The 14,586-nt window shown below is 39.2% G+C and overlaps 1 protein-coding gene across 5 annotated transcripts in view; it reads left to right on the top strand.

Moving 5' to 3' along the window:
• The first annotated feature begins 422 nt into the window (after positions 1 to 422).
• The window catches only part of NOL4 (nucleolar protein 4), a 394,425-nt gene continuing 380,261 nt past the window's right edge, over positions 423 to 14,586 (top strand). For 3 of the 5 annotated variants that reach the window (XM_067699379.1, XM_067699374.1, XM_067699375.1), the window contains exon 1: positions 423 to 1,766. In XM_067699379.1, the coding sequence (XP_067555480.1) occupies positions 1,506 to 1,766 (261 nt within the window). In that variant the 5' untranslated portion in view covers positions 423 to 1,505. Of the gene's footprint in view, positions 1,767 to 2,527; positions 2,726 to 2,822; positions 2,916 to 14,586 lie in introns of those variants that run through there. The other 2 variants (XM_067699376.1, XM_067699377.1) reach the window with 2 other exon arrangements.

A 14,586-nucleotide genomic window follows, 5' to 3' on the forward strand; every position in this document is an offset into this window, starting at 1 on the left:
CACACGCACACACTAAGCCTGGCCGAGCAGGAGCCACTGACCATTTTGCAAGTGCCGGGACCAGCTGCGGCGCACTGGGTACAAACACTCCGCGTTCTCAGTCGGGGCTTTCGTCTTGGAGACCACGACGAGGGGCGAAGGTGGGCTAGGACGCGGACCCGGCGCTGAGCGCTGGTCGGGCCGCCTTGCTGGCAGAGCCGCCTCCCGGGACGGGCGCGGGCCTCCGCAGAGAGTAGAATAAAGAGGAGCGGCCGCAATCGCAGCGCGAGGAGGATGGGAACTCTCCTATTCCAAGCTCTGTAACAAACGGATGGAAATCCTGAATGGAGGAACCGCTGATTTCATTTGCTTGAGAAATCGTCCGGAGGAACTCATATTTGGCCACTCTGAGGTGTGGAGGGGGTGTCCATGACGTGGCAGGGGGAAAATAGACATCCGAAACCTCCCGTGTGAACTGCAAACTGTAACCAAGCAATGGGAAAATGATACCTCGCTATATTCTAATTTCATGCAAAGGGTTTTAAGCATCTGTATCATAAACTTACTTCTATGCCTTGTACCCAGTTCGCCAGAGACCAGAGTCCTGTCTGGGGACCCCATCATTATCCGGGAGACCCGCCGCCAGCGGCCTGCCTTCGTTTACCCACATCCCCCTGGAACGGATATCTGTTTGGGGTACCACAGGCTATCCTATAGAACTATGGCCAAATCTTCGTGAATGCTTTGCTAATTCTGGGACTTAACTCCTGGAACCTACCTCCGGGACTGGAATTTAGCCTAAATGCATCTGAAGAAATGACATTGTATGCCGCTTTAAAAATACCTTAAAAAATTTCCTGTGTAGCAGGATTTGATAGGTTTAACAACATGACAGGTAAGAACTTTCTCTCTTTCTAGTCCCTGAACGCCCCACGCAGGGAAAGGCCGAAGCGGAACAGGACCCTGGAGCGCGCTCTCAGGCGCTCGGCCGGGCAGCTGCTTTTGAGAGAGGCGCAGCCCTCGCTCCTGGACCGTGGGGCCGGAGGCTGGGGAAGCTTCTGGGGCTCGCGCGGGGAGGCGGCGCTGCGCTCCACCTGCCTGCCCCGGACACAGCCCCGGGCGAGGCGTCGAGGGACCACCTCAAGTCAATAGTGGGTTTTTGATAAACCAAGGAATGGGATTTTAATTATTCAAAACCCAGCTCCTCCGGGCCAGATGCTGTTAGGATGGTCCTACTCCTACAGTATTAAAGAGACCCATCACTAAGAAGACGAGAAAAGCGTCCAAGACATCCGTCGCAATTACGAACGAACCAGAGACTTGGTAGCACAGGGCATTGATCGCTGGTGCCCAACCGACCCTCCTCCCCACTCCCCATTCCCCCCACACACACCCGAGGCAGGCTCTGGCGGCGGCCGGGACCTCGCGTCCCTACATCGTGGCGGGAGCTGCATTTTTCATGAGCCCGGGGTGAACAGGTGCGAAGTGCGCTGGGAGCATCCGGCCGGCGGCCGGGAGCAGGGAACATGGAGAGTGAGCGCGACATGTACCGCCAGTTCCAGGACTGGTGCCTCAGGACTTACGGGGACTCAGGCAAGACCAAGACGGTGACCCGTAAAAAATACGAGCGGATCGTCCAGCTCCTCAACGGCTGCGAGTCGAGCTCCACGGACAACGCCAAATTTAAATTCTGGGTCAAATCGAAGGGTTTCCAGCTGGGCCAGCCGGACGAGGTCCGCGGGGGCGGCGGCGCAAAGCAAGTGCTCTACGTGCCGGTCAAGACCACGGTGAGTGACTCGCCTTCCTCTGTTATTCGTCTGCCCGAGCAGCCCGGCGCTGGGGGGGGGGGGGGGGGTGGGGGAGAAAGGGGGAGCCGTGAGCCACCGTTGGCTCGTTTGCCCCTACCCTTCTCAACCCCCTCCCCAAGTCGTCCCCAGTCGCGTGAGCCAGGCGCGTTTCCCCCAACGTGGAATCTTTGTGGTCCTTTATTTTAAAGCGGCAGCGCACCTTCAGAGCGCGCAGCCCTCCTGGCCTCCGGGCTCCCGGATCCGCTGCTGGAGCTTCCATCCCCTGGTCGGGCGGCGTCCCGCGTCCTCGGGCTGGGCCATTGTCCCACGTCCTTCGCTGGGCGCCTGGCGCGTGTCCCGCCTTCGCCACCGCTCATAAAGGCCACGCTGGAACCCCAGACGCACGCTCTGATAATAGACGATTCTGATCGATAGTCTACAGTGTCTCCTTATTGGCACAAAGCCCAAACGTGGCGCTGGTCGTGGATGTGGGCTTTTCCCCCGGACACTATCAGGTTTTATTGTTAGACCGCCGCTATTGGGAGACACCGGGCTGTCCGATCGCCTTTATCACTCCCGGAGATCTTACCACGACTATTTAGATTGTAGATAAGGTCCTGGAGATTCCTCCTCCTATTTCCCCCATTCCCTTCCTCACTTCCCCCTTTCACAAATAAAGCCGCAGCTACATGATGAACAACAAAGCGAGATGGGTTTGGGCGCAGTCAAGTGGTGTACGTATTTGTTCCTTATTCTGGGATGGCTCTAGTCTCATGGCCACAAAGCTCTAAGCCCAGGCGCTGGCATTGAGAGCTCAGTATACCTCAGCCTACTAGGCAGGAGCCTGTGAGGCTGGGGAGCGGCGGCAGCGTCAATTTCCTTTTTAAGAAGATGGGAATTGTGGGCTACAAGTAGGATTGCAGATCAGATCCGTAAGACCTCTTTCTTCATCATGCTAGGTGGGTACTCGTCTGGAGTAGGGGTGGGGGAGGGTATCTGGCATCCTGTACATTTTTGCCTCGCTTTCGGGTTTCTTGAGCATTTGCTCCTTTTCCTCCCTTCCTTACTGGCCACTGTTTCTCGTGCAGTATTCCTGGAGGATGCTAGAAACGAGATGCCTTGAAAGCTATTCTTCTCTATCAAACGGAGGTATATTCAATTGGAAATATGTGCATGAAAGGTTTTTCAAAGGATTATTTGGAGGACTCTTTTATGTTTGGAAAGCAGTTTATGGTTTCTTGAGATTAATTAGGGGTAGTTGTTTGAAGGGAGTATATTTCTCTCGAAATTTATATGGAAAATGGGACATGGAAATAAAGGTGAAATGGAAACACACATAAAAGTTCTGATGTTTTTTAAAAAAATGTACCATTGTTGGAAGGTTTCTAGAAGGTCGATCTATAAATGCAGCCTTCTCTTTTAACATGTGGCATTGCTAAAGACAATGGTGAGATTGCTTTACTAAGTAATGAGCACGGATGAACTGAGGTTTCTTTACATCTGGATGAGCCAGAAGTCTGTCACAGAGAATGAAGTGCTTTGATTCATTTGCATTGGGAGTAACATGAAGAACCTGATTTAAAAAAATAACTTACTGGTAGACAAAGTAAATTAGAATTCACAGCATGTGAATATATTTTCCTTTGGGCAATACGGGGCTAATTGATGAATATAATAATCATTTAAGATATATTTACCTGAATATTATTTAATAATTCTGTGTCTTTTTAAATTGCTAGCTTGGGAGTTTGCTTTTCATTTTTTTATGTTATGCTTAGGCACCTCTGTTTACGTGTCAGATAGCTTCACTTGTGTATTGCACCAGTGAGTCTATACTTGCATGGATTTTGTTACATCCACTGTATGTATAAACAGGTGTGCCTTTTTAAAACATTGATTCAAAATTCTAACGTAAATTCTGTAATGGTTCTAGAGGCGCTAAGATAAACATGGATGCCAGTAATTCAAACCAGCATTCACATGCTCAGATACCATATTTTCATTGAAAAATTAATGCAGAGTTGTTAAAGAACTGCTGCTAAGACATCTAATATAGAGTAACAACTCCAGGGTTAATAATAAAGTAACACGTGTGTCTCTTTTCAGTAAGGATTCCATATAGTTAGGGGAGAAAATGTAACCCTTCAGGTGATGTTCTTGGATAATGGTTTCCCGTGTAGTATTTAAGAGCTCTGATCTTCATTCAGACCCGTTTGGAAATGTTGCAGATGTTTTTAATTCATGAACTCTCCTATAGCTGTTTATGAAATTTTTATGCTGCTCCTGACATAGAATTATAGGCTCCTCCTTCTCTGAGAGGCAGCCAATCATCATTTCAATGAGTTAAAAAATAAAGATCCCCTTTTATCATGTGTTTCCCCACATCTCAAAATATTTTTCCTTAAAAATATGTTTTTTCTTTATGATAACAGGAGTGCAGTCACCAGAAAGACAAAGAATATCTTTGTCTTTTCATTCAAAGGCATATATCGGTTGAAAGAAAGTACTGTATTTGAATGGTATTTTCAAGTAGACTAAGAAGCATGCTAGCTTTTTGAGGCTTGAAGGTTCATGGCTGGCTTTGCTCTCATCGAGAGAGATTTGCGCCTGGTGTTTCAGTAACCCACTGTTGCCGGTAATTAGACATCATTACTACTGCAAAAAGGGAAAGAGAGAAGGGGAGAGGACAGGCTGGGGCTAATTAACTTCTTGTGTTTAATGAAAGAAAGGGAGACTGATAGCAACTGGGAGGTCGGACTAGAAGAGAGCAGACACCACACAGACTTAACTGAAACAGGACTATCTTTCAGTCTGAAAGAAGCTTGGTTCTGCCTCTTGTTTTTCCAAAATAACGTATGTAGGTTTGCAAATACTTTCCCCCCTGAAGCCTAGATATAACTGATGATAAAATCAAGTAAGTGACAACTGACTTAAAAATGTGGAAGATTGGAGAAGATAAACATGCCCTTTAATATTTGTCCTGGCCATGCCTAAAACTGAGGAGACATATCTGTCACTGTTTAGATTACTGTGTGGCTGAGGAGATACTGTTTGGTCACCAAGCAACAATATCCTGCAACTCAGCCATTTTAGGTCTGGAGTGGGAATGTGTGTGTGCACGTGCGCGCGTACACACACACATATGTAAGGTTTGCTGAGCATTGCATCTAAGTTCTTTTCCACGCTACCACTATTATTTTTATGTTCCTTCATTAAAGGTGTGAGAAATAATTTAGAAGTATGAAATTATGAATAACTTAAAAACAGTTCTGAAAAAGATATAGCAAATGCCTGACATTGATTAGGAAAAAAATGTTTAATCAGTGACCGTTTAAAATTAGCATTACTATGGTTACTCTATTTTATGTCTTTGATAGTTCTAGTTTAGTTTGTTTTTAGAAGCTTTGCATCCTCATTGACATTTTGTTTCTGGCAACATTAGTTGAAACATCACATTTAAAATGTAAAACACCAGAGCACATTCTACCACTTGATATTAGGAAAGGTAAACTTAGAAAAGAACCAGAAATTTCATTACAACTTTTCGTTAGTAATATTGTTAATGTGTTAACGTCGTTTTTTTTTTTTGTTGTTTTTTGCGGTACGCGGGCCTCGCACTGCTGTGGCCTCTCCCGTTGCGGAGCACAGGCTCCGGAGCACAGGCTCAGCGGCCATGGCTCATGGGCCCAGCCGCTCCGCGGCATGTGGGATCTTCCCGGACCGGGGCACGAACCCGTGTCCCCTGCATCAGCAGGCGGACTCCCAACCACTGCGCCACCAGGGAAGCCGCTAACGTGTATTTTTTAAAAAGTCGACTGCATTGTATAAAACATTAGGAAATTCAGTAAACTCACATTTCTTTTTTTTTTTTTCAGTCTTAAGAAAACAAGGTAATGAATATCCAAACTGTAAAATCAAATAATGTGAGCAATGCTTTTCTTGACCTGTATTTGTAGGAACAGACACTTTGGCTTAATTTTTTTTTTACCATTCATGTGTCTTTTTCCCCTTTATTTATTCCACTAGGAAACATAAATGAATCTTTCATCCAGAAAAGAAAATGCATTATCTCTAGTTATGTCATTTCAAAATGATGATTTATTCAGTTCTGCAATTTGTAGCCTCAAATTTCATATTTTCTTGCTGTGTATACTACTAATTGATTATTGTACAGTGATTAGAATGAATATTCATGGACGGGTTCATAACCAGTTACTGTTTTTTTAGTTCTCTATGGTTTTTTGTTAATTTTTATACCACGTCAGAGTGAAGGCAATAGTACGTAAGGAGTCTGTATACATTTCCACTTGGCCTAACCCCATGCCTGAGGCACACATCATATGTATTGGGCCTTGATCTGGAATTTGCTATAGAAATTATAGAAAACAAAGCTGAGGGACATGCCAGCTATACATGATGATACTTTGTAACTCTGACACAGAGACAAATCATAATAGTAGTCACTGAGATATGAGCAATTTTTTGCTTATCTCTTAATACTTCCATACTAGTGGGAATTGCTATTGATGACCAATGCATTTGTTTTCTTCATTTAAGTATTTTGGGACACTCTCTACCATAGGTCTCTGGTGGGGGGAGGGTTAAAGAGATCCCAAGTATGATTCTCAGCATTGTGGTTTATAAGCTGACTTAAGTGGTTCCTTGTGGTTTGTTGGGAGGGATAAGTCATCCATGACAAGTCCCTAGCACAGAGCCTCCTTAAGTCTCTCAGGGAATGTGGGTACCTTTACTAGAGGCCAGTTGGCCGTGAGGATTAAGGGGCAAAGGGCTTGTAGAGATAACCCCCCTGAATTTTTTTTTTTTTTTTTTTTTTTTTTTGGTACGCGGGCCTCTCACTGTTGTGGCCTCTCCCGTTGCGGAGCACAGGCTCCGGACGCGCAGGCTCAGCGGCCATGGCCCACAGGCCCAGCCGCTCAGCGGTACGGGGAATCCTCCCGGACCGGGGCACGAACCCGTGTCCCCTGCATCGGCAGGCGGACTCTCAACCACTGCGCCACCAGGGAAGCCCTCCCCTGAATTTTAGGAGGAAATCAGACACTCTTAGTATATGAGGACTATCCCACACTTACTTCCGAAGACACCAGCCCTTGACTTTTCCATTGGTTCTTCCTTGTCTTGCTAGTAACTATAGTGGAGGTGAGGGGCAAGACTCGGCACTCATATATATTTTCTCTAGAAACCTCCTGAGCCAGCGGAGATTCTGCTTGTCAAGATTTTAACTCTAGACTCTTTGCGTAGGATAAAGGAAAGATGAGGAAGGAAATTCAGGGATGTGGCAACAGAACTTCCAAAGTTTCCATCTCCATGTCAAGATCATAAAGACCTTTCACTAATAGCTGTTGTACTTGCCAAGACTTTTTATATCTAACTGGGAAAATTAAAGTGAATCTAATGTGTTTTAGGTTACGTTTATTTTCATAGTCCTGGGATAACAAGATAACATGGATGGCATGGATGGCAGGAAACATGTTATAGTGGGCAGGGTATAGATTTTAGAACAAGATTTAAATCCTGGATTTGACATTTATTGAACCTGTTAATTAGGGGAAGTTTCTTAACTAAAGACACAGTTTCTTCTTTGTAAATTTACATAATATTACTTGCCTAATTAGTTTGGGATAGGAATTAATAATCATAATTCATACTTCCTAAACATAGAGCATATATAGCATATGCCTGGCACATAGTAAATACTATAAAAACAGAAGATGTTCTAAGTATTAACAAAGCAAGAACACCATGATGTAATTATAATTTGTGTTCTGAAGTAAAAATCACACTGTAACAGAGTTAAAATACAAGATACATATATATATATGTATTAATGTGTTTTTCACATATTTATTCTGCCTACTCCATTTTTAGAAAATAAAAATGACTTTGTCTTTTTAAAAGTGATACATTCTCATTATTTCAAAAATCTAAGGGAAAAGGAAAAAAATGCTAAAAATTCATGCTAATCTCCTGCCCAGGTATAACCACCATTAGCTAATTTTGAACATGATTATAGATGTCCCTCTAAACATATATGCCAAAAGAAGATGAGACATATTGATTGATAGTGATACTGTATATGGACCAGGAAAAGTAATTTTCTGAAACTAGTATGATAATTATATGCTAATTTAAGTAAGAAGAATAAAATATAATATTACCAAAATACAACAAAAGAAAAAGAAATACACAAAATTCAAAAAATTGCTAATAAAGGCTTCTTCACAGAGGTATTTATTCCTAAAATTAATAGAAAAGATTAAGAAAAACATTGAGAGTGAATTACATTTATTTTTTAACTACAGACTTCAGTTTTATACCATATAATTGACTTTCTCCAATGGTAGGTAAGAGACAAATATATTTTCACTTCTCACCTCCTTATTACTACCTCCCTGTGTATAATCGATTACATTGATTATATTATAATTGTTATATATCTGATTTTATTATATCAGTTATATTATCTAATTGCTTTTACTCTCAAGGTTTTTTATATTTATGTTATAGTACGTAATTTGCTTCTTACAATTATTGATATTTTCCTTTGCTGTACTTAAATGCTTATCATCCATTCTTTTACCTGGTTTTCTTTACTTCTAAATTCTTTAATTCATCAGTTGATTGTGATTCCTGATCATCTTTTTTTTTTTTTCCTATAGAAGAGTTCCTCTGTTCTATTCTTTAAGGTTTATATGCAATTGAAAATATTTGTCCTTTGTCTTTGTACCTAAAGAGCAACCTTAGCTAGGTGTCATTTCTTCATTTCACTCTTTCCACCAGACATTATAGATAGTGTGTTAGCTCTGTTAAAATCTAAGGCAAACCTGTTTTCCAGATTTTATGGATTGTTTACTCAGGCATCCTTGAAATTAAATAATTTCACTAAGGTATGTCTTGAATTCCTTTTCTCACTCTTTCTTTCTCCTGAGTAATGATACTCATGTCCATGGCTTCAGTTGTGTCTCTGTTCTGGGGACTTACTGCACATCTTCTGGGGTTCAGATCTGTGTTTTGGGTTTTCTACTAGATGTTTCCATCAAGATATTCCAAAGCACCTAAAATTAAACAAATTCAAAAATGAATTTCTTTTCTCTCCATTCCCCCATCCTAGGTCCTCCAAGCTGACCTCTTTCAAAAAAGAAAATTCTTAAAAAAATTTTTTTCCATGGATGGCAACACAATTTGCTTACCTATCCAAGTGAAAAATCTGTCTGATACGCTTGATTTCTCCCTTTTCTTCCCTCCTTATAGTCAGTACTTGACAGTGTATTGTTGATTCTACCAACTTAATATCTCTTGAATTGACCGACCATATTCTTACCACACCATACCATGCAGTATGTCTATTGCTTGATAATTTGGTAATTTTTCCAAAACCTGTTTTGAAGGAAGGGAGTGCGCAATGTGTAATACCTCACTAGTGCTCAGTATTAATGGAATAAATGAAAATCACCTCCCAGCCCAATACCACAGATGGGAACTTCTTATTTACCACCACACAACTAGTTTTATAGCCATACTGGGAACTCTTTTTAAAAAAAATTATAATTATTTTTTTAAATTGTGGTAAAAAACACATAATATATATTTTCCATTTTTACATGTATAAGTGTATGGTGCAATAGTATATGTACATTGTTGTGCAACAGATCTCCAGAACTTTTTCATCTTGTAAAACTGAAACTCTAGACCCAATAAACAACAATTTCCCTTTTGCCCTTCCCTCCAGCCCCTGGTAACCACCACTCTACTTTCTGTTTCCGTGAATCTGATTACTTTTGATACCTCATATAAGTGGAACTACTCAATGTTTGTCTTTTTGTGATTGATTATCTCACTTAGCATAATGTCCTCAATATTCATCCATGTTAAAGTGTGTGACAGGATTTCCTTCCTTTTAAAGGCTGAATAACATGCTATTGTATGTATTTACCACATTTTGTTTATTCATCTGTCAATGGACATTGGGTTGCTTCCACCTTTGGCTGTTGAAAATAGTGCTGCTATGAAAATGGGTGTGTGAAGGATGTCCCTTCAAGACCCTGCTTTCAATTCTTTTGGATGTATACCCACAAGTGGGATTGCTGGATCACATAGTAGTTCTATTTTTAATTTTTTCAGGAACTTCCATACTGTTTTCCTTAACAGTTATACCATCTTATAGTCCCACCAACAGGGCACAAGGATGGGCTCTTTTTAAGGCTGAGAAACTAGTGACTTTGCTTGTCATCTAGAGTTCTTTAACAAGCATGTTTTTTCTTTAGGCAATAGCAAGTATTGAATGTAATGATTAATAATAATGTTATAATAATGCTTTACATTTATCAAGTTCTTAATATATATTGGTTAAAGATTGGGCTAATACCTTTAAAAAAAGTCCCCTTTAATATTCACAATAGTCCTACAGTATGAACACTTTTCATTACATACTTGAGAAAATTGTGGTTTCAGTTAAGATAACTTTCTAAAGTCACACAGCTTCTAAGTGTTAGAACTGGGATAAGAAACTATTTCAGTGGGATTCCAAAGTCCTTGCTTTGGTCTCCAAACTTTTAAAATAATGCATTCCAATAATTAAAAAAATTAAATATTCCCCCAGTATGTGTATTTTTATAAATTACATATAGTTCTGTATCAATAGTTAACAGATAACACATGTTCAAAAATATATATAAGGCTGATATTAAATAGATATAAACATATATTTTTTCTTCATCTCAGTAGGTCATCTCTTGCGTTCCCTGGGGTGTGCACATGCCAATTTGGAGACAATTACTCTAATTCCTAGTACAGTGTTGCTTCACAGTAAATCACTTTGGTTAAGACCTTACACTTCAGCTAAAATATCACCTCCTCTCTTACAGGGTGGGGTGCCTCTGTACTTAATCAACACAATATTAAAATAATTTCTTAGCCATTCAAATCCATGACACCCATAAAACAGTTATACACTTTTGCTGTTGGTTTGGTTGAGGTGAGAGTTTATTTCATCAAAGGCAAGTTGCGGAGATGGTACACAATCAAGAATAGCTGAAGTGAGGGTACAGTGAAAGTTGAAGTTGGAAAAGTAGGCTGGGACAAAATCATGGAAAACCTCTACTGCCATGTTAAAAAGTTTGACCTTCATTCTATAGGGAATGGCAGCTACCAAGTGTTTGAGCAGGGATGTTATGATTTAGGTCTTATAGGTAGGGACTTGAGGTCTCTCCTTGGTTTATGCTGCAGAATATAAATCAGATGAATAAAAGTTAGTTTCTTTGGTTCAATATATTGTTTGAAATATTATAGTTATAAATAAATGTTATACAGTTATTGAAATCAAATTATCAAGCAGTAACTCAATATAATACAATAGCTTGATATTGTTGTGTAATTGAATCATGCTGTACAAAATTTCAAATTTGTTAATTCCAATAAAATGTTAAAAATAGGATTTGTGAAATATAAGAAAAAATAGATTTAAAGGCATTTAAAAGGAATACGGATCAAATCATCTTATAATAAACTGTTTTGTTTTTGGAGTTGAGGAGAAGTAATTTTTGACCTCTTAGTTGTTACTACATCCACAACTACAAAGATTTCCCAGAGAAATCCTTCTAAAAACCCAGGGGAGATCGATACAGAATACTTATTTAAGCACAGGCCTTTTCAAAGTAAAGTTACTGTTTCAAATATTGCTTAGAATATGGAGTTTTATACTTTAAGGCAGTATTCTAAATCTTACTCCAAGTTGTTTCTTGCTCAGATTTCTGTGATTTTAAATCCACATGCCAGTCTCTGCCACTAAGTGTCTTCCCTATGATTCTTCAATTTTTGTATACTGTGGTAGGCAGGATTCTAAGATAATTCCCCAATAACCCTCACACTTGTTTAATTCCCTTCCCTTTGAGTGTGGGTGGAACCTGTGGATATGATGAGCTATCACTCCCATGATTATGTTATGTTATATGGCACAGTTAGCTTGAAGAAGGGGGGCTCTTTCAGGTGGGTCTGACTTAATCACATTAACGTTTTAAAAGCAGAGTTTTTTCCCCTGGCTTATAGCAGAAGTAGAGAGTTTCAAAGTCTGAGATGGATTCAATGTAAGGGAGGTTCTCTATTGCTGAGATGGAGGGGGCCATGTGGTTAAGAGCTGAGAGCAACCTCTAGGAGCTGAGAGCATGCTTTGCCAACAGCTAGCGAAACAATGGGGACCTAAGTCCTACAACCACAAGGAACGGATTCTGGCAACAATCAAAGGAAGCTTGGAAGTGGGTCTTTCCCTAATTGGGCTTCCAAGTAAGAATGCAGCTGTCTGACACTTGATTTCAGCTTTAAGAGAACCTGAGCAGAAGACCCAGTTAAAATGTGCTGGATTTTGGACACACAGAAACTGTGAGATAATAAGTTTGTGAAGTTTTAAACCACCAATTTGCAGTTATATAGCAAAAGAAAACTAATACATAATTTTTTGGTCTAAATTTTCCAAAAAGCATTTGCTCAGTTAAAACAACTTTTTAAAAAGCATATTTGACTAATATTATTTGTGGTTTAAGATACAACTGGGAATAATTTAAATGATATTCTTGCCTAATGTGTTGCCATTTTAATAGTTTTTGATGAGATGGTCCATAATTTAGTGAAATATATAATTTCTAACAGATCATTTGAAATATTTAATGATTGATCACATTAGGAATATATATATTCCTAATAACATATATGCATATGTATATATATATATATACACATGTATATTATTTTGATTTTTCTCAACGTTTTTACTTAAAAACTTTTTATTTCATTATCTTCCATCATATATTCCATTATATTCCATTCTGTCTCCTAAATAGAATATGAGGTGGCTTACAGTTTTAGGTTTTTCATGGGAGGATAGAGATAGAGGAGTGCACATATCAAAAGACATTATTATTCATATAATTATATTAATGTATGTTTAAGTATTCCTGAATATATAGAGAAAAATAACAAAATATAGCATCCATTATCATTTATTAGAAATAACTATTCTATAATTTTATTTTTAAATTATTATTTTGTTATAATATTATACCTTATAAAGAAGACCTGCCTAGTATTTGGGGAATATAATATAGAAAATAATATTAATAGGTATATCTTCTTCTGTTAAGATATTAGCTGGAACTGGAAATTATTTTCCCCTCTCTGTTGAGAAGAGAAAATCTTTATTTTGATTTTTTTTCTTTTTTCTCTATCTGAGGTTCATTCAATAGTCTCTTATGTTCCACTCTTCCTAATTTTAATCGAGTATTCATCTGTGCTAGTTATTCTCACAGTTACATAGCTGTTAGAAAACTGCAAGGTTGAGAAGGAGATTCAGAATATAAGTTCAGGAAGTTGGAAAATTCATTTTGCTAATAAGAAAGAATAACTTGTCTTACAGGCAGAGAGTGGGTGTTTTTGTTATTAGTAGTTATTTTCCTTCTTTTTTAAAAGTTAAAATATGTTTTCAGAAAATATTATTTGAATATTTGGGTCTTATATATAAAGATAGTAGTCATTGAAATAAGGTTGGCCAATATTTCTGAAATTATTCTTTTTCTTTTGGTTGGATGCCAGTGTGAGGGGGTACAGAGAGGATACTTATAGGTGAACATGACTGCAGTTGCCAGATGGCTAGAGGGCTTTAGGGGTTTAATCCAGGAACATGGGGCAAAGCTAAGTGACATATATGAGGATCTAATGTCTAGCTTCGTCATAATAACACCATGCTCTAACCAATTGACCTAACTAGATGCGATTTTCAAATCAAGGCTAGATGGCATTTTGCTTGAAAATATAATAAAAGATATCTTAACAGAACTTCACTAACTAGTGAATTAACCAAAACTCTCTCTTCCCAGGGTGTGGACAGATTCATTCACAGTAGTCTACCCTGTAGTTACTTATACCTTGTGCACATAAAATTGAGTTGTGTGCATATTACTGGTTATGTTTTTCCCACATCCTTTTTAGTGAATTTCAATTATTATCATAATTGTGATTTAAATATTTCATAAACTGATGAATTGAGTGCATGAACTTAAATTCAGTGCTTTAGAAAGGCTCAAAATAAATGTTAATTGCTAAAAAACAATTAGGAAAAATAGAGAAAAAAAGAAGAAAACTTAGGTTTCTGCACAGCCTTGATTACTTTACAAGTAATAACTAACTTCTCATTCTACTTTAAAGTAACTGAAACTAGAAGTCATAGACAATGCATTATTGGGGAGCTTATACACTTGGAATGTCAATCAGTAGACCCATACGTAAAGAAGAGATCTTTGTCTTATCATAAATTTAACAAATAATTATATATTAGCATGTATTAAATGAAAATTTGATATTGAAGTGTGTATATATCATCTTCTCTGCCTTCCGACTTTAACTTTGTTTTTTTAGTTATCTATTTTATTTTTTAATTTTGCTTCACAATACTGTGTTAGTTTCTGTTGTACAACAAAGTGAATCAGCCGTATGCATACATATATCCCCATATCTTCTCCCTCTTGCGTCTCCCTCCCACCCTCTCACTCCCACCCCTCTAGGTCATCGCAAAGCACCGATGTGATCTCCCTGTGCTATGCTGCTGCTTCCCACTAGCCATCTATTTTACGTTTGGTAGTGTATATATGTCAATGCTACTATCACTTTGCCCCAGCTTCCCCCTCCCCACCCCAAGTCCTTAAGTCCATTCTCTATGTCTGCGTCTTTATTCCTGTCCTTCACTTAACTTTTTCTATGTTAAGTGGACAACTTCACAAAGGATAACAAGACCATTATGCACCAATATAGAAAGTTA

The sequence above is a fragment of the Pseudorca crassidens genome, chromosome 12 (assembly GCF_039906515.1).
Source record: "Pseudorca crassidens isolate mPseCra1 chromosome 12, mPseCra1.hap1, whole genome shotgun sequence".
NCBI classification, from domain to species: domain Eukaryota; kingdom Metazoa; phylum Chordata; class Mammalia; order Artiodactyla; family Delphinidae; genus Pseudorca; species Pseudorca crassidens.